We start from the raw sequence: 25042 nt of genomic DNA, 5'->3' as shown, positions 1-25042 counted from the left end.
AAGATCTATTTGTACAAAAATATTTAACACAGCTATTTTTATGGTGGTAAAGAATTGGAAATTGAATAGGTCCCATCCATCAGGGAATGGCTGAACAAGTTGTGCTACATGTATGTAATGGAATAGTATTCTGCTGTAAGAAATGATGAGCAGGCAGATTTCAGAAAAAACCTGTAAAGACTTATATGAACTGATTTAGAATGAAATGAGCAGAATTGGAGAAGGTTGGGTACAATGGCAGTAATTATATGTAATGATCTCCTATGAGTGACTTAGGTATTCTCTGCAATACAATACTCAGGGAGAATTCTGAAGGACTTATGGTGAAAAATGCTATCCACCCGCAGAGAAATAACTGCTGAGAGTCTAGATGCACATGGAAGCATACTTTTCCTTATTTTTTTTTTTTGGGGGGGGGGTCTCTTTTATTTAACAACATGACTGACATGGAAATATGTTTTGCTCGTCTGCATATGTATGATCTATATTAATGAGGAAGGAAGAAAATCTGTAATTTAAAAAAAGAACGTTAAAATTGTTTTCACATGTAATCAGGAAAAAGAAAACACACACACACACACACAAAAAAAAGTCCTCTTAGGGGGCTGAAGCTGGAGCTCAACTGCTGCTGATTATGACCACACCCCCGTGCACCATTTTGTGTCACACCCCCTCCCCCCCTCCTCCCGCCCCAAGCGGCCCGGCCCAGAGTACGAGTCTACACCCCTTGCTTCTCTCGGCTCCGGTACTCCTTTTCCTCCCCGCCCCTTCCGAAGCGCTACTTGGCGCAGGCGCAATAGCAAGGCGACAACGGCGGAAGTGCATCTGTCTGCAGCCATTAGAAAATACAATTGCAGCCCGATAGTTCCGTGGGTTTGTCCACAAGCACCGTTTGTGCCATAACACCCGCTCACCATGAACAGGCCTGGTGAAGAGGACGACCCTTACGTGGTCGAAGAGCCCAGCGACGAGGACCCAGCTTTGAGCAGGTAGGCCTGGTGCGGGCACTGCTCAGGATCTGTTCCCGCAGGCCCCGAGGTGAAGCACAAAGGCAGATGGAGGCTGGATGTCGGGGAACTTACGGTTAGAGCAGTTCCAGAAAGAAATGGAGCCGCGGAAGGGAGAGTGAATTCCCCCCTCCCTGAAGTCCCCAGGCAGAGACTGGGAATAAGCTGAACCAGATTGAAAGCTTGGTACGCTTCCCGGTGCATTGCCACTGAACCCACGCAAACAAATGGGAGCAGCCTCCTGAGCTTGGAACTTCTCGCAAAACAAAACAAAAGTAGGGGATAGTTGGGAGCCGGTTTGCAGGCGCCACGTCAACAAGCACCTACTGTGTGCCTGTGGCCATGCTAAGCGCCGGAGGCGAAAGAGCAAAAGAGTTCCTGCTCTCCAGGAGCTCAGGGTCTGATGAGAATGAAACGGGGCTATACAAATAAGTTATACAAGATGAACTTGGAGATAATGTTGGAAAGAAGGCGCTAGTATTAAGAGACGTTAGAAAAGTATTTATTTTTGTGTGTTCTTTAACTCTTGAGTAGTATTTTTCCCTAATTACGTATAAAAGTCTTTTAATTTATTTTTAATGTGATTTTGAGTTCCAAATTTTTCTTTTTTTTCCTTCCTCCCCAAAATAATATGAAATATGATATGCTATATATGTGCAATCATGTTAAATATATTTCCTAATTAGTCATGTTGTGAAGCAGAGACAGAACAAAAGGAAAAAAACACACAAACACACACAAAAACCCCCCAAGAAAGTGAAAATCGTTTGCTTCGATAATTCTTTCTTTGAATATGGACAGCATTTTTCAGTCTTTTGGACTTGTCTTGGATCATTAAATTGTGGAGAAAGTTGCACAGTGTTGCTTTTGCTGTGTACAGTGTTCTGGATCTGCTCACTTCACTTAGCATCAATTCATGTACATCTTTCCAGGTTTTAGAAAAGTCTTCTTGCAGAGAATAGAATTTTAGCTAGGGCTAGAAAGAAGCCAAGAAGCAGAGACGAGGAAAGAGAATATTAGACACAGGCGACAGTCAGTGAAAATGCACAGAATTGGAAACGAAGTACCTTGTGAGTGAAACAATAAAGGAGGCTCTTATCTTTCTTACTCTCTAAGTCCAGTACTTGATCATTGTGCCATTTAGCCGATATAAATATAAAAGACTTAAGAAACAGGTTTTTTAAAAAGAGATTGATTTGGATAGTAGAAATTGTACTGTATTTAGAACCAGATCGTATGGATTTAAATGTAAGTATTTCATTACTGGCACATCATTGTTTACCCTCACTTATTCTTAACCTCCTCTGGATCTAAAGCAGTACTCTGTAAAAGAAATGACACTAGCTGTAATTACTACCTAACCAGGCTCTTTTGAGGCTCAATTAACAAGCAACTAACATGTATATTATGTTGAGGGCTAAGTGTACAAACACAATGATGAAATAATCCCAGCTCAAGGAGCTTACATTGATGAACTTAAATATGTTTGCAGAGATGCTTTGGAAATTGAATTCCTATATAAATAAATCTCAGGGAAAAATAATAAAAAATAAATGTATTAGAAATTTCAAGGCCCACTTCTTCTATTCTTTCAGCCTTCACCACCAAAATTTAGAGACTAAAAATTCTATACTGTTGAATATAGAAATAAAGTACCTGGATTTCCATATGTTGATTAAATATCTTGTAAGAATTGATTTAATTATGAACAAAATTTTGTAGAAAAGAATCTTTACATTTAATTTCTTCTTGAAAATTGATTTATTTTGCTTTAACATATATTTTAATTTTATGAGGCTCAGTGGGTAAGAGCAAGTAAAGGGAAAAGTAACTTGATTGAAAATGCTAATTGAGATTCTGCATAGAATTAAATTCTTTCAATTCCTACATTCTCTTAGTTCTCCTATATTCCTCAGTCTTTATTGGATCTTTATCCAGGCCATGTCCAAGTCACTCAATTTTGAGTCCTCTTCTCTTTTCTCTCTCTATAACTTCATTTAATGATCTCATCAGTTCCCATGGATTGAACATGGGATCTCTATGCTGATGTTTTTCAAAATCCACTTATCCATCCCTTAACTTCTCTACTAATCTCCAGTCTCTACCTTTTAGATATCTCTAATTGGATATTTTATGAACACCTTAAACTCAACATGGTCAAAATTAAATTCACCCCTTCCAAAGTTCTCTTTTGGGTTGTGGGTACCACTATTCTTCAACTCCCATAGGCAAACAACTTGGGTCATCTATATCACCCCTAAGTCATCTATCACTCCTACCCCCATATTCAGTTTTTTGCCAAAGCCTGCTTGTTTCACTTTTACATTGTTTGAAAACTCTTGAGATGGCTACCACTCAGTACCCTTATCTTCTCATACCTGCACCATTGAAATAGCTTACTGGCTGGCATGTCCACCACAAATCTTTCTCATTCCAGTCCATCCTCCATTCAGCCACCGAAGTGATTTTCTCAAAGTGCTAGTCTGACCATTTCATTCCATTAAATTTCAGTGGCTTCAAATCACCTTCAATGTTCAATATAAAAAGTGTCTGTTGTTAAAAAGTAAAGACATAATACTCTTTTCTATTTTAGAAAGTCATCTTATACCTTACACCCTCCTGGGTATATTCTTCAGCCCAGTGACACTGACTTCCTTACTGTTTCTCACAATTTTTTGTATTTTCACTTGTGTCCCATATGCTCTTCTTCCTTATCTCCATCCCTTGGCTTCCTTCAGGTCTTGGCTAGAATCCTGACTTTTACAGGAAGCCTTTCCTAACTCTTCTTAATTCTAGTGCCTTCTCTTTGTTGATTATTTCTTATTTATTCTGTATATAACTGGTGTTTTTTTTTTTTTTTTTTTTTTTTTTTTTTTTTTTTTTTTTTTTTTTTTTTTTTTTTTTTTTTTTTTTTTTTACCATTTGTTTGTGAGCTTCTTGAAAGCAAGGACTATCTTATACCTTTCTTTTTATTACTACGGACTAGGTGCTTAATAAATGCTTATTGGCTGAATACCTTGTTTCCTTGCCACTATGCCTTTAAAAACTATAAATCTACTATAAAACTGTATACCAAGGTCTGCTAATTGATTATCTTTAAATTTTAGTTCTGAAGATGAAGTAGATGTACTTTTACATGGCACTCCTGACCAAAAACGAAAACTTATTAGAGAATGTCTTACTGGTGAAAGTGAATCATCCAGTGAAGATGAATTTGAAAAAGAAATGGAAGCTGAATTAAATTCCACTATAAAAACAATGGAAGATAAATTGTCATCACTAGAAACAGGTAAATCTGCAACTCAGTATTTTAAGCTTAGTTTATTCTAAACACTTAGTTTAAAGAAGAGAGTCATATTTTCTTTTTCCCAGAGACTTAGCTGAGGTTGTATCATTACCACAGAAGTTGTACTTGTCTTATTGCTAGGATACAAGAATAGAATTTACTTTTATGATAGTATTTATTTGCTAGACTTTGTGTTGGAAGAGGAATGAGATGATATTGTGAAGAAGGAAAAAGAAATACCTTTAGGATTAGGCAATGCATAAGGAAGATTTGAAGATTCATTATATTTGATTTCCTTTTTGTTTCCCTCATTGAAATTTGTTCTCCATTTCACATCATCCTTGAAAACCAAATACTTTTTTCTTTTCTTTTTTGAGTTAATAACAGTAAATAGTCTTGTGAATTCTGATAGTTACTCTGTAACATTGACCCAAATTGGACCATGGGGGTATCATGTTGTTACTAAATTCTTGGATAAAGTGTGATTACATTCCAGACAGGTATCAAATTCATTAGGTATCAAGATCTTATTTGTTCTAGAGAAAGAGTTTATTCTTTGTTGGATAAATCCATCTGTTGCAATGTGTATGTGGGTGTTTTTTGTCATTTGGCTTTTCATTATTTTTAAAAACAGGTTCTTCCCTAGGAACTGGAAAAATTTCAATGGTTCTGCCAAATTATTATAATGACATATATTTTGAGTCTGATTCTGAAGATGAAGATACAGGTAAGGGTTGTATAGTACTCTTCAACAAGGTTTATTTTTTTTCCTTTAAAAAAAAATGTTAGCCAATTAGTATTGTCTTGATCTAGCTGATTTTAAGTAAGCTACAATAAATTTACATTTAGAGCAACTAGTTGGCACAGTGGATAGAGTGCCTGACCTGGAGTCAAGAACACTTTTCAAATCTGTCCTCAGATAACTTACTACCTAGTGACTTTGGGCTTCACCCTTTTTGCTTTAGTTTTTTCAGTTGTGAAATGATCTGGAGAAGGAAATGGCAAACTACTTTAGTATCTTTGCCAAGAAAATCCCAAATAGGGTCAAGAAGAGTTGACTACTGTTAAAAATGACTGAACAAAAGACATTTGCAAAGATAAAGGCGATATGGAGGATTCTGGGAAGATGGTGGAGTAGGTTAGTAAATTTCAAACTTTCCTGATTTCCCCCACAAAGAGAACATACACTGAAGAATAATCTAGAAGACTTGAGGCAGAGCTGGGGTCCTCCTGATACAACCTGAGAAGAGTTGAACAAATCCCCTGGGCTGGGGATTAACCTGAGCAAAAAGGAACCAGCACCTGGTGAGTGGAGAGAGAGTAGGGCAAGGACACTGCTGGTTGTGGGCACTTGCGAGAGGGTAGAGCTCTTGGTTTTGGGTTCCTGGTCAGAGTGGAGAGCTGAAGGTAAGCTTGAGGAACCATCCCCCCACCCCATGATTAAAGATGCTTACACTAATCTCTCTTATTTAAAAACAAAACAAAACAAAATTGAATCCACAAAGAAGAGCCTCATCATAGAAACTTATTGTGGGAACAGGGAAGACCAAGGTTTATGTTCAGAAGAGAAATTTTAGTAAAACAACAACAACAACAACAACAAAAACTTTTACCCCAAATAGTAATGGAAAATGGCTCCCTGCCCAGAGAGAATTTATAGAACTCAAAAATAAATTTAAAAATCAAATGAGAGATGGAAAAAAACTTAAAAAAAAAAAAATAAAAACCATCCAAACCTATGACAGACAATGTTCTCTTTTGTTTTGTATTCTTTTGTTTTTCCTTTTTTTCTTTGTTTTTTCAAATAGGTTTTGTTTTTTTATTTTTTAAGATAAAGGAGATAAGTATATAAAAAGTCTATATTTATATATTATAGTTTCATCATTTCTATTTGGTCAGATTTTATAGCCATCAACTTCTCTTATCAACTTCTTTTTCTCTTAACTAGATTTTTATGGTAGATAATTGAGAGGCAAGCATGATGAAGTACTCTAATTTTAGTGCTTTCCCCCCTTCAATTACATGTGAAAATAATTTTAAATACTTTTTAAAGTTCCTCATTCTATCCTTCCTTACTTTTCTCCTTCTCTTTCCCTCCCTGAGATGGTAAACAATGTGATATAGGTGTTGAATAATTCAATTATATAAAACATTTCCATATCTAACCTCAGTTTTTAAAAATACTAATAGTTTCTTATTCAGAATACATGCAAAGATAATTTTCAATGTTCATCCTTGTAAAATCTTGTTTTCTAAATTTTTCTCCCTCCCTATCTGCCTCCTACCCTAGACAGCAAGTAATCCAATATTGTTTAAACATGTGTATTTCTTCTAAACATATTTCCACATTTGCCATGTCTAATCTCAGTTTTTAAAGACATTTAGGTAATTACTTTAAAATAAATATCTGAAGAATTCATATGATGAAAAAATAAAATTTACTGTTATAATTAATTGTATAAGTGTTTACTATCTTAGGTATATTTAGATACATTATTTTAAGGAAAATGGTTGAATTAATTACCATTTTATTTTTATTTACAGATTAAACCAAAAATTTTCAGTTTTATATTCTAAAATTATTTCTGTTACAAACTTAACTTGTCAACAAAAGTAACAAAATAAACATTTTTTTAAAAAGAGGTAACATTTCTTGTTAAAATAGACTCAAATACCCTTATAAACAACAGACAAGCAAAGAAGTAACTTTACATCTTTATTTACCTTAGCCTTTGGCCCTATTTTCTTTCTTTCTTTATTTTATTCAGTACCACTTCATATTCTGTTTTTCCTCATATATTTCACATTTATTATTTTTATGATACCATAATTTTCTTTTTCACTGTACAATTCAGTCATTCTCTCAGTTATTAGGCATAGAGTCTACTTTTAGTATTTTGTTATTACAGTTAAAGCAGTAGTGAATATTTTTATACAGATAGAGCCATTATGGTTTTTTAAATTATATTTCTGGTTTAATAGTGAAATAACTGGATCAAATTTTATTTTAAATTTCAAAATACATAACAACTTAAGGAAACTCTGGGTCCAGAGAAATAAAGTAATTTGCCTAAAGTGTCATATTAGATGAGTAACTCAGCATTTAAAACATTAATTGCTTTTTTTGGGGGAAAGTTTTTATGTTGGCATGTGGATTTATTCCCTGTACCATATGATTTTAAATATCTTTATTAACTGAATTAAGCACTTGATGCTGTGCCAGACTCAGAGGGAAGGTGTCTTTTTTCCTTTTTTTGGCTGAGGCAGTTGAGGTTGGGTGACTTACCCAGGGTCACACAGCTAAGAAGTGTTAAGTGTCTGCAGCCAGATTTGAACTCTGGTCCTCCTGACTTCAGGGCTGATGCTCTATCCACTATACCACTAGCTTCCCCTTTTTGTTCATTGAAAATCCTTCATTCTATGTTAAAAAGATATGACTGTTTTAAATGATGTTAAGGTACTTCCTTTACACTTTCAGAAATATCACAAGTGAAGAAGAAGAAAAAACAGTATCGGATTCCAACAAATGATGAATTATTATATGATCCTGAAAAAGACAATAGAGATCAGGCCTGGGTGGATGCACGAAGAAGAGGGTAAGAATTTTAAGCAAAAAAGATATTGTGCTAGAATACTGAAGGAGAAATTCAAAATAATTACTTCAGCTAAATGCCTTAAGATCATTGGAAATTAAAAGTCCATTTTTATGCTGTTTGAATGAAATTTGTTTTAAAATAAATGGTTGAAGTTACTGAATTTAGTCCAATGTGATTCATAATAGGTTATTTATGTCACATATGTAATCTACAACCTTAAATTAATTTAGGCAAATCACTTATATTAGGTAAATTGATATTTTCTAGTTTTGGTTTTTTATTTCCTAATGTATTTATGCTCCCCATTGGATGTCCAAATTTCCCCACTGTGCCAAATAGTCTCCTCTCCTTCGACCCCCAATATATTGTCATTTGTCAAATTATACTAACTCTGTGTCCCCAACATTTCTTAAATTTATCTTTTCCTCATCATTTTTATAATTCAGTCTAGTTTCTTTTGCCTCGGCTGTGGTCATCTATCTTTTCCTTTGATTTGTCATTCACACAAAATGTACACATTTTTTGTGTACAACTCTGATCATGTTATTACTCTCTAGTGGCTCCCTTTTCACATTCTCTCTTATTCTAACATTCACCTTCTGTTTCATATTTTTGCAAGAAAACAATCCTGATACTCCTTCCAATTGGAGTGTGGAGAGGGTAAAGATGAGGAAGCTCTTCCCAGATCCTTTGCTTAGGGAGGGTGCCCAGGTCAGCCATCTCTTTATTTCCTACCTGAGTATACATCTGTACTCATACCCCAAGCTAGGTATTTTTTTTTCCCTTTTTCACCCTATTGTTCAACTATTTGTATGTGTTGTCTTTCCTCATTAGATTGGGAGCTTCTTGAGAACAGGATCTCTTTTGCCTTTTTTTGTATTCCCAGCATTTGGCATAGTGCCTGGACACATGCTAAACACCTAATAAATGTTTATTATATGACATTGATTGGACTTTCACAATCTAACCCCTATGTGTTTTTTGAAACTTTAGCTCACACTGCTTACTTTCATACCTATCCTTTCCTAAACTTTCCTATGTCTGTATCCTGCTTCTTTTATGTCTGACTTCTTCCTGTCTTCTTACATCTTCTTTCCAATCACTTTTCAACTTAAATGACACTGCCCTTCTTGCTATGTTTTTTGACATACTTCATCTTCCTACTCTTAAGCATTTTCAGTGGCTGTCCCTTAATGCCTGGTATTCTCTCCATCTTCATATTTGCCTTTCAGCTTTCATGACATCCTTCAAGTGTCAGTTAAAGTCTTAAATTATATAAGAAGCTTTTTCCAATCCTACTTATTCTTAGTGTTTTCCCTCTGAAACTAATTCTAGTTTATCCTTGTCTATGTATTTTGTTTGTATAAAGTTTTTTATATGTTATCTCCTTCATTAGACTATGACTTTTGAGAACAATCCCTTTTTTCTGACCTTTCTTTGAATTCTCATACTTAGTACAGTGTCTAGCACATAATAGGAGCTTAATGAATTCTAGTTAAGTTGACTTAAAAAAATTCTTTTTCCCTTCCCAACTATTTCTGCCTACTAACATATACAAAGTGCTAGGGACTGTGCTAACTACTGGGATGCAGTAGTGAAAGGGAGAAATTAAGGAGATGATACATCTTTGTCATAAAAGATTTTCTGAACAGAGTCCAAATGGAAGAGAGATTCCATTTTTACAATAAATCCTCTAGGTGTTCCTGCTTATAGTTGGCATGGTGCTGCTTTCATTAAGCTCTAGAATACCACAGCACCCCCTATTGTTATTCCAGAATTTGGTCTAACAATTCATTGAAGAAAATAAATAGATGGAGAATTTATATTGCCCAAATTATGACATACAATTGGATAATCAATTAAAGCTAGTAGGTACAGTGGGGCAGTTAAGTGATACAGTGGATAAAATGCCAGCCCTGGAATCAGGAAGATCTGAATTAAAAACCAGCTTTAAATATTATTTGTGTGATCCGAGTCATTTAACTCCTATTTGCCTCATTTATAAAATGGGATCACTCTGGAGAAGACAGTGGTAAACCACTCCAGTATCTTTGCCAAGAAAACCCCGTGAACAAAGTCCATATAGTCAGACACATATGAACAAGAAAACACAATGAATGGAATATAGGACTTAGAATCTGGAAGAGCTGAGTTCAAATAATGTCTAAGTTACTTAGTTATCTGAACCTGAGCAAGTCCCTTAACCCTCTCTTAGCCTCATCTGTTAAATAAGAATAATAATAGCACTTACCTCACAAGATTGTTGTGAGGATCAAATGCAGATAGGATATGTAAAGTACTTGGTAAATTCTAAAGTACTATGTCAGTGCTTGCTCTCATTATTATCCTCATCTTAAATGATAATAATTGATTAAATCTATCTTGGGAATAACATTAAATATGAAGCATAGTAGATTGGATAGTGTTTGAGGAATTGCTTTGTGTTTTCTATTTTTCTCAAGATAATCTTTCCCTTCCTTCAACCCCTTTTCTTGTTGGGTTAAGGACATTGTGTTTATGGTTTCATCAATGAAGGAAACTTCTAGTAAGGAGACTTTTCTATTATTGAAAATCAGTTGTTCTGCAATTTATCATCTTAAAAATCAGATCCTAAGGATTCTGAGATTGACATAACTTTGTGATACCATTTATTCATAGTAAGATGCAACACTATGACTTTAATAAGTCAAAATATTGAATGATCCACTTGAAAATTGAGTAGGATAACATGGTGGGGCTAAGCAGTCTCTTAAAGAAATGTTAATGTTAGCATAATAGATAGATGTCCTCAGTGCAAAGTGATCCTCAATTCCATTTAGAATTTCCCAGGACATGATGAAAAGTATATGAAAATACTTAGAGGGGTTGTGAACTTTACAGGTGTAAAGAGTCACATTAATAAGATTACAGATTCTTTAAAATTTTGGATAATTTTGGTGAAAAATTGCAAGAACATTACTAGCTAACATTTTCAACTTTCTGGAGTTTATGCTGCACTAGCATATATTAGTTTCATAGATATAAGATATTGTATAGTAAGGTATTTCATTTTAAATTTGCTCCTGGAGGCAATAGTGAATGACTTCACTGGCTAAATAGGGAGTGGTTGAGCGTGCATTTGAAGCCACTTAGACCCACTACAGGCTGGTATAATGGTCAAAGCCTGAGGTAATAAGGGCCTGCAGCTGAGTGTTTGAGAAATGTAAAGGTGAGATTGACAGACTTTGACAACAGCTAAGATATGGAATGTGAGGGAAAATGAGGAATCTGGGATGACTTCCTAGGGCAAAAGAGATAGAGTAATAGCAGAGATAGAAAGATCGAGTGCTGTTTTTTTCAGGATATGGGCATATTTGTAGGCAATAGGAAACAAACCACTAGAGAGGGAGAGACTGAAAATAAATAGAAAAAAAATGAAAGTGGGCAAAGGAGACAGAAAAGGGATGAATGTGATCCTTTGAATAAAGAGAGATTAGCCTTGGTAAAGATTTATTTATTTATGGTAATATTTCATCATGTGAAACCGATAAAGGAGGAGAAAGTGACAGAAGGTAAGTTAGAGCTTCCATGAGGGAAGTCATTATATTCTGTATGTTTTCATTTAATATAAATTTGATTTGTAACAGTATTTTTTATTTTTAATGTTACAATACATTTTTTAAAACTTTATTCTGCAATAGATACCATTGTTTGGGAACACAACTCTCTCATCAACAACAGGCTGTTCCAAATAGTGATGCTGTCTTGAATTGCCCTGCCTGCATGACTACACTGTGCCTTGACTGCCAACGGTAATGAATAAAGGGTTTGAAAATGTTGGTGGATTTTATTTTTAAGCTGAATTAAACTTTGTGTCTTCCCTGGAGTTAGAAAGACCTAACTTCAAATTTGGCTTCAGACTCTTACTAGTTGTGTGACTCTGGTCAAATCACTTAATCTTGTTTGCCTCAGTTTCTTCTTCTATATAATGAGCTAGAGAAGAAAATGACAAACCACTCTAGTATCTTTGCCAAGAAAACCCCAGGTGATGTTGTAAAGAGTCAGATACAGTTGAAATTACTGAATAACAAAAGAGCTTTATATTTAAGTAAATTCGATTTGGATTTTCAAAAATTCCTTGAGGACAGAGATATTTTATGCAAACTTCTTTAAGAAATTAAATAAATATTAGATGAATATTTAATAATATTTCATGGATGATAAATTTTAAATAAATTTATTAATGAATGAGAAAATAATAAACTTAAATATTTTTAATGTGTTCCTCTATTTCAATCCCTTATAACAAAAAGTAAATTCAAGGGAAGAAAAAAAAAACAGCTCAACAAAACTAATCACCCATTTCAAAAGTCTTAACATATGTAGTGTTTCCTATCTCTGCAAAAGAAGCCAGGGTAAATATCTTCCCAGTATTTGGGGGAGGCATCAAGCTTTATTTTAATTTTGTTGCATTCAGTTCAGTTTTTTTTTTTTTCCATTTATGTCCTGAATATTTTGTTCTCCTGGTTCTGCCTACTTTGCTTTGCATCAGTTCACATAAATCTTTCCATGCTTCTCTGAATTGATCACATTGTTGGTAGAACCACCAGGATGATTTCAGAAAGACCTAGAGAGACTTATAAGAATTGATGCTAAGTGAAATGAGCAGAACCAGGAGATTGTTATACACAGCAACAAGATTATATGGTGATTAATTTTGATCGACATGGCTCTCTTCAACAATGAGATGATTCAGATCAGTTCCAATTGTTTAGTGATGAAGATAGCCATCTACAGCCAGAGAGAGGACTGTGGGAACTGAGTTTGGTTCACAACATAGCATTTTACTCTTTTTGTTGTTGTTTGCTTGCATTTTATTTTGCTTCTCATCTTTTTTTTCTGGTTTGATTTGATTTACTTCTACTATGTTTAACATATATTGGATTACTTGCCATTTATTGAAAGGAGAAGGGGAACATAAGGTTTTGCAAGGGCTAATATTGAATAATTGTCCACTCATATGTTTTGAAAAATAAAAAGTTTTAATAAAGGAAGAAAAAAAAAATTATACCCTGAAGACAATTGCTGTAAACTGTTTTAGTCTTTCCAACTTTGTGGAGACTTACAAGTCTATAAATCTCTTCCAAGTTCTGCTAGGAATCTTAAAAACTTGATTTACCTTGGAGAAATGCAGTTTTGGGAGATGGAGAAAGAAATGTTTTCCTCAGTAGAAAAATTCAAATTCAGAAGAACTAGTATTCTGGCATGCCTGACCTAGAATCAGGAAGAATCATCTTCATGAGTTCAATTTTGCCCTCAAATATTTACTGGCTGTTCATGACCTCATGCAAGGCCTTTAATCTTATTTGCTTTAGTTTCTTATCTACAAAATGAGCTGAAGAAATGGCAAGCCACACAGAGTCTTTGTTGAGAAAACGGCAAATGGATTCATGAAAAGCCGCACACAATTGAGTGTAATGATTCGTAACAATAGTTGCACGCAAGTTGGGAATGGATGCCTCCAAAGGCAAATCCATTCCAAAATGGATTCTAATGGTCATTTTCACATTTGAGGAAAGCCTTCTAGAAAAAGCCTCTTCTTTAAGGGAATAAATTGTATGAATTTTTTGCATTTCTGAGTCCTTTTGAAAATAGTGTCCTCAATCTTATAAACATCTATTTTGTTTTCAGTTCTTTGATACTACAAAAGTTGTTTCTATAAATATTTTGGTGTATATGGGGCTTTTCTTTTTGTCATTGGCTTTTTGAAGTATTTGTCTACTAGCACTGAAATCTCTGGGTTAAAGGAGCTTTGCATAGTATAACTCCCAAGTTGCTCTCCCAAAATACAAAGCTCTACTAACAATGCATTAGTGACCCTTTCTTTCTGTAGTCCCTCTCACCTTGACCTTCCCTCTTTAGTCATTTTTTCCACTTTTCTTAGTACAAATCTCAGGGTTTTTTCATTTACATTTCTTTGTAGCTAGTGATTTGGAGAATGTCATACTTTTTTTGATAATTTGTAGCTCTTCTTTAGAGAATTATTCTCTTATGTACTTGAGTAATTCTTGGACTACTCGCTTTTCCAGAATGACTTTTGGTCCAACATATTTGTTAGTTGCCAAAAATATCCCCTGATATATTCTTCCCATTTGACTTGCTTCCACTCTTATTCTAGTTGTATGTACTTTGTTCAGAGAAAAGCTTTTCGACTACTGTAATCAAAATTAACATATTTTACAATTATCTCTTTATATTGTTTATTACAAAATTTTGTTTAAATTTTTTGTCATAATTTAGTTGATAATTAGTTAAAATTTGGGGTCTTATTTAGTAAATAATTATGCTTAAAATTGCTTAATTGGTTGGTATTTCTTATTTCATTAAATGAGATGGGATTTGAACTCTAATGTTATTATTTTATATCTTTCCATTGTATTATGCTGTTTCCCTCTATTCCTATGTAGATCACCAGTAATAGATGACAGACCTCAGCTATGACAAGTTTGTTTTTGTTTTAAATTCTGAACTTAAACATCAAAAGAGGGCATTTGCACATAGTCTCCCACCCCGAGGTAATTGGAGTTAAGTGTCAGGGTCACATAGCTAGGACTTATTGTCTGAAATCAGATTTGAACTTAGGTCCTGACTTCAGGGCTGGTGTTCTATCCACTGTGCCACCTAACTGCCCCATTGCCTGCTTTTTAAAAAAAGCATATAATAAATTCTACATGTTACTTTCAAAACTGCCCTGGCTGTCTGTGCTTCCTCCTTAAATTCCTTTCTGTTCTGTGCATTTAAAAAATGTTTTAGTGGTTCTCTTTTTTTTTTTGGGGGGGGGGGGGGTGTGCAGGGGAAGGATTACAATTGCTAACCCTGAGTCTGTCTCCCATACATCTTTAATTAGAAATAGAAAATTTAAATAAAATCTTATAACAGATAGACATAATCAAGGGTAACATCGACACAGTGACCCAATCAAAAATGTTTAACTCCCTCTTGAAGAAGTAGGTAATGTGTTCATCATAAATACCCTGGAGATAGGGGTTAGTCATTGTATTTCTTTGTTCAAAATTCTAATGTCTTTTAAAAGTTTTCCTTTGTTTGTTTGGCAAGGCAGTGGGGTTTAAGTGACTTGTCCAGGATCACATAGCCAGTGTTATATCTGAGCCTGAATTTGAACTCGGGTCCCTCAAGACCAGTGCTTTGTTCACTGCGGTATCTAGCAGTGATGTTTTTCTTTAAGTGTTGTTGTTACAGAAACTTTTATTGGTTTTGTTTATTCTACATTACTTAGGGTTTTCTGAAATCACATCTTTTCTCATTTCTTGCAGCTTAATGATATTCTAATTCATTCACATAAAACAGTTTGTTCAATCATTCCTTAATTGATCAGCATCTCCATAGATTCCTCTCTCAACAGGAAAACAAGTGGAAAAGAAATTGAGAGAGAATAGAAAAAAAGATATGAAAAGAGGGAGGAGGGATTTCCCTGTTGAATATAATGCATTTCCATATCAAATTCTGTGTTTCAACATTTACATATTTAGATAACAGTGACATTCATCTTTCCCTCTCCTTTCTCTCTCACTCTTAAAGTACTCTTAAATCTGTGTAAGAGAAATAGCAAGTTTCATTCCCTTTTTCCTCCTTTGTATTTTAGTCCTCCTTTCTCTTTTTCATCTTAAAATCCTCAAAACAATCACTGTTTAAATTTTTTCACTATCCTTTGAAAATACTATTTTGAAGGAACATTTGTATGTTCTTACTCTAGTAGAATGTCAACACTACATCATCATTTAACTCTTTATTCAGATAAGTTTACCTTTCTAAATTTCTTATGACTCTTGTTTTTTCATTTCAAAAAATTTTTTTAAACCCTTGGTCTTTTCATTAGAAGTGGTTAAAAGTACTTTTTTCTTACTGAAGGACCATTTTTCCCCATAAAATTATAGTCAGTATTGCTGGGCAAATCATTTTTTGCTGTAAGTTCATATATTTTGCATTTTGGAATATTATAGTATAGACTTTGCTATTATTTGTAGGAGAAGCTACCAGGTTTTACATGATTACAACTGTGGCTTCTTGGCATCTGAAGTCTTTCCTTCTGCCTACCTGCAATGTACTTTCTTTGACATAGAAACTTTGGATATGGGCCATAATATTTCTGATACTTCTCCCCTTAGGGTTTGTTTCAGGGAGAGAAAGGATTCCATATTTACTTTGCCATCTAGCTCCAAAAGATCTGGACAATTTTTGTTAATAATTTACTAAGATAGAGTAATAAGGCTTTTAAAATTTAAAAAAAATTTTTTTCGATCAGCAAAAATCTTTTCTTCCTCTCCCACTCCCCTCCCCATTAAGAATGAGAGAAAAACAAAATCTCTGTGAAAAAAATTATATAGTCAAGCAAAATAGATTTTCTACATTAGCTATTTTTTTTAAAAAAGTATTTCATTTTGCATTCTGAGTCCATCACCTCTCTATCAGTAGGTGGATAGCATATTTCATCACTAGTCCTTTGGAATCATGGATACCGCAGTGAACAAAGCACTGGTCTTGAGGGACCCGAGTTCAAATTCAGGCTCAGATATAACACTGGCTATGTGATCCTGGACAAGTCACTTAAACCCCAACTGCCTTGCCAAACAAACAAAGGAAAACTTTTAAAAGCTCAAGAGCTTTTTGGTTTTTTTCCAGATTTGTTCATTTTTATTGTATTAATGTCATTGTATAAATTGTTCCCTTGTTCTGTTCACTTTCTATCAGTTAATCAAGATCTCGGCCTTCTTGGAAACCATCCCCTTCATCATTTCTTATGGTGCAATAGTATTCCAGCTCATTTTTATACTATAACTTGAGATATTCCTGAATTGATGGACACCCCCTCCCGATTCCTGTATTTTGCTGTTTCAAAAAAAAAAAATTTTTCAACATCCTTTGTTTTTCTTAGAAATAATGCCTTTTCTAATCTAACCTCCCTCAAATATCATCTTCTCTTTCCCTCCTCGTTCTCTCTTGAGTGAAATGTATTTCTGTACCAACTGTGTGTTTTTGTCTCTATATGAGATAATTTTCCCTGGTCTTCCTTTCCCTTCTCCCTCCTATGTATTGTTCCCCTCTCTTTTAATTTTTCTTTTTTCTTTTAAGATCAGCAAGAAAATCATTCCTAGACCTTCTAACTGGATTCCCTCTGACTCCTGATGATAAGGTTCAGATGAGGAAGATATATCTTGTCTTCATGTTAGTGTTAGTGTAGTTTTTCTTATTTAGTTCTTTATGATCATTCATATTTATCTTTTTATGTATCTTTTATGTTTCAACTTTAAAGTATCTTCACAACTCCGGTCTTTTCATTAGGAATGCATGACAGCTCTCTGTTTAAATATCCACTCTTCCCCCCTTCCCTTTTGCTTATATTCAGCTTTGTTGGAGAAATTATTCTTAGCTGTAGACCTTTGTCTTCTGGAATATGATATTCCAAGTTTTTTTCTTTTCTGTTATATATGAGTATGTAATTCTGACTATGGCTCCTAAGTATCCAAATTCTTTCTTTTTGGCTGCTTGAAGCATTTTATTTTTTTACCTGAAGCTCTGCATTTTGCATTTGGCTATAATATTCCTGGGAGTTTTCATTTGGCATTTTCTTTAAGGAGATAACCAGTGATTCTATTTCTACTTTGCTCTGATGCTAGGAGAGCAGGAAGTTTTCTTTTAATCTTTAAAAAAAAAAAAAATTGATATAGTAGGTCCTTTGGGGCTCTGGCATTCAGCTAGTCCAGCAGTTTTTCTTGGTCTATTTTCCAAGTCAGTTTGCTGTATGTTTGCTGTGAGATAATTTATATTTTATTTTTTCAGTCTATTGACATTTGGGGGGTATAGAGTATCTAAATGTACACACTGTAACACACCTCTCAATCTGTTAGAAAAAAATAGATATTAAAAAAAAAAACAATAATGTATAAAAAGTGTCCTTAGCACATATGTCCTGATCCATATTTCTAAATGAAGGGATTATAAGTCCCTTCCTTCAGACCGACAAAGGTGATCTTGTCCAAGCAAAGTTGTTGGCAGTAGGATTAGTGCTGATGAGTTGGCCCCTCTGGTGTTCTCAGTAATGGTGAGGGTACCAGTTCCATTGGTGGTCTCTTCAATGGTCTTTCTATCTGGGCAGACTAGCACTGGAGTCATTAGGCCAAAGGGCTAAGTCCTGGGTTAATCTTTCAGACTGCACATCACCATCATATGGTAAATCATAATTCTTATGGGTCCAGATAAAATTACCTAAAGACTTGAGTCTTAGGCTACCCAGTTATCAGTGAGACAATGTTAATACCAAATCTTTTTCTTATCAAAAATCTTTCTTATAAAGCTTGTTAAAAATTTCCCAAAAGATGTTTTTGAAGTGATCATTATAGGTCTTGAAAATTAGTGTATATTATATAGAAGGCCACTTCTGAGTGACATAATTAAAGCAACTGTGCACAAAATCTGAAATAGACTCTTCAGTATTGTACATGTCTATGTCTGCATCTTCAGTGAGGAATTTGTATGATCCACATTTCTTAACATCATTGCCATCCTTTGGAGCAAACACCATCTGTGTGTCCTTTTTATCTACAGTAAAGTTGATATCCATATCAACTTTATGTTTAGTTCAATCAGGAATTAGATTGGATGGAGAAGGGGATGTATCTTCATACAGATGATAGGTTCTCTCAATACTCATATTCTTAATAGTCCTATTGAGGTTTTTCTACAATGTCTGTAGCTTGAATTCTTCCATATAGACATCATCTGGCGTGATAATAGTGCTATGAATATATTATGTTACTGAATCAGTAGTGACCTGATTATCTGTCTGGTCATGGTGTGGGAGCTTTAGTCAGTGTATATGAGCTGTACATCTGTAAGGTAGGATAAAATTTTCTTTGATGAAATGCCCCATAATATGCATTAGCCCATCTCCAGTACAAACTTCTCCATTTTGATCCATTTGTCTGCATAGTTGTACTATGGCAATGCATGTAGGCTTCTGGTTGCCTGGACCAAAGCCCTGTGGGTTTCTGCTCAGGACTGAGGAAAGTTCTGCCAAAGTTGTGCATGACCTTTAGGTAACTGTCTATACTAGACAGAGCAATAAAAAGTCTCTTTCTTCTTGTCTCATGAAGTCATTGCTTCTCTTTGATCCATTCAGATGTTCAGGAAGTTTGTTGTTTGGGTATGGTTTTTGTAAGCTATTGATTGATTCCCTTCCCAGTTGTTTTCTTCCATAGCTCTCATTTATTTTCTTTTTCTTTGTTTTTCCTCCAGTGTTTTAGTTGCATTTATAAAAAAGCATTTTAACTTAAAAAATAAAAACAAATCCCCCCTTGCTTCATAACTCTTTTTGGAATTAGAATTGAATCTGTACCCAAGCTGTGTTTTACTTTAAAAGCTTTGCTTGAGGATGTTTTAGAATCATTTCCTCCATCTCATCTGTCTTTTGAGTAACCTTACCACCGTAATAGCTTTTTATAATGGGATTCTTTTTTGTTTGTTTATTTTTTCAGCTTACTTCCTTAATTCATATTTGATATATTAGAACAAGTCTTTGTACTTCTGGAAAGAAAGTCTGGACTGGTACTTTTGCTTCATTCTTGAGCCACAGCGTGTTGTATTACTCTGGGATCTCGAAGGACAGCTCATGCTAGAGTCTTACAAGTTTTCAGGCTTCCCAGAATGATCTGATACAGAAACTTATCTATTTTGGTCCTCCAAACCTTTCCTGAAAAGAAGTGAAAGTGATCTCATCATACTGTACTCAGAGCAATGTAAAAAGGCCTTTCAATTCTTTTTTTCCCTTCAATTTTGTTCCAGTGCTCATTCATACCAGTGCTCAAGCTGATGTAATCTAGGACTGCCTATTAGTCCACTCTCTCTTCACAGACACCCAGGTTATTTTGCTACCCACCTACTATGCTAGGATTAAGCATTGCCAGAGTACTGAATACTGCCTCAGTGTTCCATTATGCTGAAGCAGCAGTATTGCTACAAGTGTTGTCACTGATGGAGCATTAGCTCTCTCCCAAGCTGGAACCTTTTTATTCACTTAGATCATATACCTCTCCCTTCCCTCTTCCCCCACTTTTTCCACCCCCAAATTACTAAGATTGTGCTACTTGCTGCTAGTATCATAAGTAAGAATGTCATTGTTTCTGGCCAGTATACTGTGTTGATAAGATCAGAAGTCGTCCCAGAGCTTGAGTTCTTCCTGCAGTCCTTGTTCATAGAATCCGATATTGGTATTTCCTTCTGCTGTCAGCCCTGTTGAGTGACTCAGGAGCTACTAATGTCTGAAACTGACAAGGCTACTACCGTTTGCAAAGAATGTACCTCACATGCTTGTCTGCCTGTATATCAGGAAAAGAAAGAAAGCAGAGTTGGCTGGGAATGTGTTCTATCACCTTTTTCAAAACATTTTCATTTCTGCAAGGGTGGAGGAGGACACCAGGGGTCCAAACTCTTAAGAGGAAGTAAGGAGAGAGAGAGAGGAGAGATAGATAGTAGGGGGAGAGAGAAGTGGAAGAGTGGGAACAACTGGGAGAGACAGACTAATGAAGTAGTCGGACTAATAAAGACACAGGGAGATACTGAGACTGACTAAAAGAGCAACAGACTAACTGAAAGGGAGTTAAGAGACTGAGGGGGGGAGGTAGGGAGCAAAGCATGATTAACTGGGAGAATCTAACTGTGGATGGAAGTAACGGGGAGAGGGACAAGACAGCAAGCAGAGACAGAGATACTGATGAGGTTGTGAGAATGAAAGACCTATTTGGAAGGGATATAAATGGCCAAAGATTTTAATGGCTTTGAAAAAACTCAGCAATTAATGTATTTTTTTTGGAATAAAATATTATGTAACTTCATACTCATTAAGCACCTTTTCCTTTAGGTGGATACTGTTTTTAATTCCCATTTAAAGATGTGAAAACTCAGACTCTGAGAAGTTAAGTACTTTGCTAGTCTTATACAGCTTGTATTTAAGGAAGGATTTCAATCTGGGTCTATTTGGAGATAAGACCATATTATACTCCCTACCCATCTGTAATAGTTGTATTATTTATCTTATAGGATTGTCGCAATATTCAAATGACATAATATTGGTAAGATACTTTGCAAAGTGTCAGTAGGAGTTTTGGTGAGAAGTTGATAATTCTCCAGATTTCACCTTTTTTAGATAAACATGTTTGTGACATTTCATTTCTTTTCCTCTTTCTCTTAGGCATGAATACTACAAAACTCAGTACAGAGCAATGTTTGTGATGAATTGCTCTGTCAACAGAGAGGAGGTTCTAAGATATAAAAGTCCAATGAATAAGAAGAAAAGGTGGGGCCATAAGAAAATGAAGTCTGATGATGAAGGTGATTCCACAATTCAACCAGAGAATGTAGAAGTATATCACCCAGTAAAATGTACTGAATGTTCAACTGAAGTAGCAGTATTTGATAAGAATGAAATCTTCCATTTTTTCAATGTTTTGGCAAGCCACACATAGAAACACAGTTGACAATTTGCACACTTGCTGCTTTATAAAATATAAATATGGAGTATACAGTCCTCTTGCAACTTTGTACATTTAAGAAAATCTCATCATTTAAGAAATATTTTTAATCTTGATAAGAAGTGATTATTAAGTTTCAGATCTGTTTGATTGGAAGCTAATTTATTTGGAAGTCACAATGTTTTTAGCGAGTAGCTTTATGTTTATTACAGCTTTCTGCAATAAACATTTTCTTGAATTATAGCAGTTTTTGTCCTCTACAAAATTCTTTTTCCCATACCCTTTGTTACTAGTTTTGTATGTTTTGCTAAAGTAATGTGTCACTTTATAGAATCTTTCATAACCTATGCTTTCTTAGAAAACTTCAGCTGAATTATCAGTAGATCAATAACAAGTATAGTATCTGAAGGTAGTAGTAAATTTGATTTTGAAACTATATGATTGTCTTGCGGGAGAATCTGCTCATCGGGGTTTTAAATTTAATTTGTTTGCTAACAAGTTCATTCGAATGAACCCTAACAATTTTTTAGATCTTTGTCCACCTTGTGGATTACCACAGAGTTTTTCTGTTATGTTCTTCAGTTGAAGTTATAAATTAGCTTTTTGGAATTTACTGATTGGATATCAAAATAGTTTTTACAAAGCATACATTACCTTGAAAACTCTTCATACCTTCTGTTCTACAAGATGATGGTAACAAGAATGAAGGACTTCAGAATAATGAAAAGCCTCAAAAGTCATGGACTGGAAGTGTGGCAAGGAGTGGGGAATATTACCCATATAGGTATTGGGGGGGAGGATGATTGCTGTTTACTTGCCAAAGTGTGTGAGAATATGGAGGGCATTAGACCCTTTGGAATTCTTCCTCACTTTAATCTTCAACCCATCCACAGCTAGCTAGGAGTGCATGTGAAGACCATCTTCCCTGAAGAAGTCATACCTTCAAGCACCAGATCTATGTGGTACACTATACTAGGATGCTTGAAGATAGAAAAAATTTGATTCTTCTATGACAGTAATAAGTTTGTGCTGGGCACACAGGCATAATTGGAGCTTTAAAAAAGTTTCTGTTGAAATTTCTATTTATTATATCATCATAGTTATCCCAATCCATTCCAGAGAGCCATCCTATATAATAAATAGTATTTTTTTTTTAGATAGGAAAAAAATTAGCACAACTGATGAATACATTGAAAAAGTCCAAAAGCATGTGCAATACCTATTGACTTCCACTTTCATGAATAATTGAATTAGGAATTTCTTCTCATAATCTACTTGATCTTTATAATTATGTTAAATTCATTTTTAATATTTTTGGTGTGAGGAAGTTCTTTTCCTTACGTTATTGTAGTTACTGTGCATATTGCTTTCTTGGTTCTGCTCACTAAACTCATCAGTTCATGTATTTCTTTCCATGCTTCTCTATATTTGTCACATACATTATTTCTTATAACATAACCATATTTTATTTCTCTACAACAGTTTGCTTAGCTATTCCCCAAATGATAGCTATCTACCCCGTGATAGAAATGTGCTGCTATAAATTTTGGAGAATTTTGGTATTTTTCTTATTAATGACTTTCTCAGTGTATAATCCCAATAATGGAGTCTGGTTCAAAGAATATAGACATTTTAATCACTTTAATAATTGCAAATTGCTTTCTGAAATGGTTGTTGCCATTTTATAGCTGTCATATTTCATAAATTATCTCAAAAAAAGAAAATAGTCTTATCTTCTATAACAGATTTACTGAAGTGGGAAAAAAGTTTGCAAGGAAGAGGTTTAAGCAAATAGAAACAAAAAGAGAATGAATAGAAAGTCAAAGAAGTAGGAGTCCGCACTCACATAAATAGAGGGTTTGAAAGTCAAAGATTTGGAAAGAGGTTTGAGGTGTTTTATATTTAATTGATAAAAGAAGGGTTAGAGGGGCAGCTAGGTGATGCAGTGGATAGAGGACTGGCCCTGAAGTCAGGAAGACCCAAGTTCAAATATGACCTCGGGCACTTACCACTTTTTAACTGCGTTCCTGGGCAAGTCATTTAACCCCAATTGCCTCAAAAAAAAAAAAAAAAAGAAGAAGAAGAAGAAGGAATAGAGAAACTTTTAGGAGAAATAACTGTTAGCAGTTTCAGTTACAATATTCTATCAAGTTATGGATACCAAAGAAATAAATTTGCAGGACAGAATCATTCTAGTACAACATATTAAAATTCTGTCTTTGAAGAACCATTAGAAGGGTTTATAGAGCCTGGTGGGCTCCAAGAAAATGGGGATGGGAATGTGAGACTGCCACCATAATTTGAGGTTGCAGCTCTTGGTAAAATTAAGGTTTTGAACGTATCATTAGGGGATGCTCAGTCCAGATTTTATTTGGTTAAAGTTTGTTCCAAAATTAATTTAAAATGTGGTCTCATTTAAAATAAGATGTTCATTAAGACTATCAAAAGAATTAATGAAGAAAAAAAGCAAAGAAAGGTGACCTAGCAGTACCAGACTTAAAATGGTATTGTAAAGCAGCAGTCATCAAAACTATCTGGTACTGGCTCAGAAACAAGAGTGGTAAATCAGTGAAACAGATTAAGTACACAAGATATAATAAATAATGATTATAAGACTCTACTATTTGATAAACCAAAGACTTCAGCTTTTGGAATAAGGACTCACTATTTGATAAAAATTGTTGGGAACATTGGAAAAGAGTATGACAGAAACAAAGCATATAGACTAACATCTCAAACCCTATGCCAAGATAAGGTTGAAATAGGTAATTTAGGTGTAAAGGGTGATATAAGCAAATTAGGAGAGCAAGGCATAGATTACCTGTCAGATCTTTGGAAATCTGACCAAACAAGATAAGAGAACATTTTGAAATGCAAAGTAGATAATTTTGATTACATTAATTTGAAAAGTCTTTGCACAAAGACCAATGTGGCCAAGATTAGAAGGGGTACGGAATATGGAAAACAATTTTTACACCCAGTTTTTCTGATAAAGGCTTCATATCTAAAATATATAGATAACTGAGTCATTTATAAGAACACAAGTCATTCCCCAATTGATAAATGTTCAAACAATATAAACAATTTTCAAATGAAATTAAAGCCACTATAGTCATATGGAAAAAATGTTCTAAATCACTATTAGAGGAATGCAAATTAAAACAACTCTGAGGTACCACCTTGCACCTCTCAGATTGGCTAAGATGACAGGAAAAGATAATGATAAATGTTTGAGGGGGTGTGGGGAAAACGACACTAATGCATTGTTGGTAGAGTAGTGAACTACTCTAATCATTCTGGAGAATAATTTGGAACAATATCCAAAGGTCTATAAAACTGCATATCCTTTGATCTAGCAGAGCTACTACTGAAGTCTGTATACCAAAAACCTACATGTGCTTTTATTTGTGATGGCAGAGAATTGAAAAATGAGTGGATGCCCACCCATTGGTGAATGGTTCAATAAGGTATGGTATATGTGTGGGAATATTATTGTTCTATTAGAAATGATGATTAGGCTGATTTCAGAAAAGCCTGGAAAGATTTACTACATGAACTGATGCTAAGTTACGCAAATAGAACCAGGAACATATTGTATACAGCAGGGGACTTAGTTCTCAGCAATTCAGT

The 25042-nt window shown here is 34.6% G+C and overlaps 1 protein-coding gene across 3 annotated transcripts; it reads left to right on the top strand.

Moving 5' to 3' along the window:
• Positions 1-706: 706 nt before the first annotated feature.
• On the top strand, positions 707-21655 carry EAPP (E2F associated phosphoprotein). 3 transcript variants are annotated; one of them, XM_012540651.2, is made up of 6 exons: positions 729-989; positions 4115-4296; positions 4928-5020; positions 7772-7889; positions 11570-11680; positions 21133-21616. In XM_012540651.2, exons 1-6 carry the CDS (start codon positions 916-918, stop codon positions 21404-21406), a joined length of 852 nt encoding a protein of 283 aa, XP_012396105.1. In that variant the 5' UTR covers positions 729-915; the 3' UTR covers positions 21407-21616. The 3 variants fall into 3 exon arrangements, with proteins under 3 accessions (XP_023351144.1, XP_031808771.1, XP_012396105.1); XM_031952911.1 differs by lacking the exon at positions 11570-11680 and having other exon boundaries at positions 715-989; positions 21133-21655; XM_023495376.2 differs by lacking the exons at positions 7772-7889; positions 21133-21616 and having other exon boundaries at positions 707-989; positions 4928-5029; positions 11570-11637.
• Positions 21656-25042: the final 3387 nt, after the last annotated feature.

The sequence above is a fragment of the Sarcophilus harrisii genome, chromosome 2 (assembly GCF_902635505.1).
Source record: "Sarcophilus harrisii chromosome 2, mSarHar1.11, whole genome shotgun sequence".
NCBI lineage: Eukaryota > Metazoa > Chordata > Mammalia > Dasyuromorphia > Dasyuridae > Sarcophilus > Sarcophilus harrisii.
Note: the sequence above shows the minus strand (reverse complement) of the source record. Positions and strands in the feature narration are given on the sequence as shown.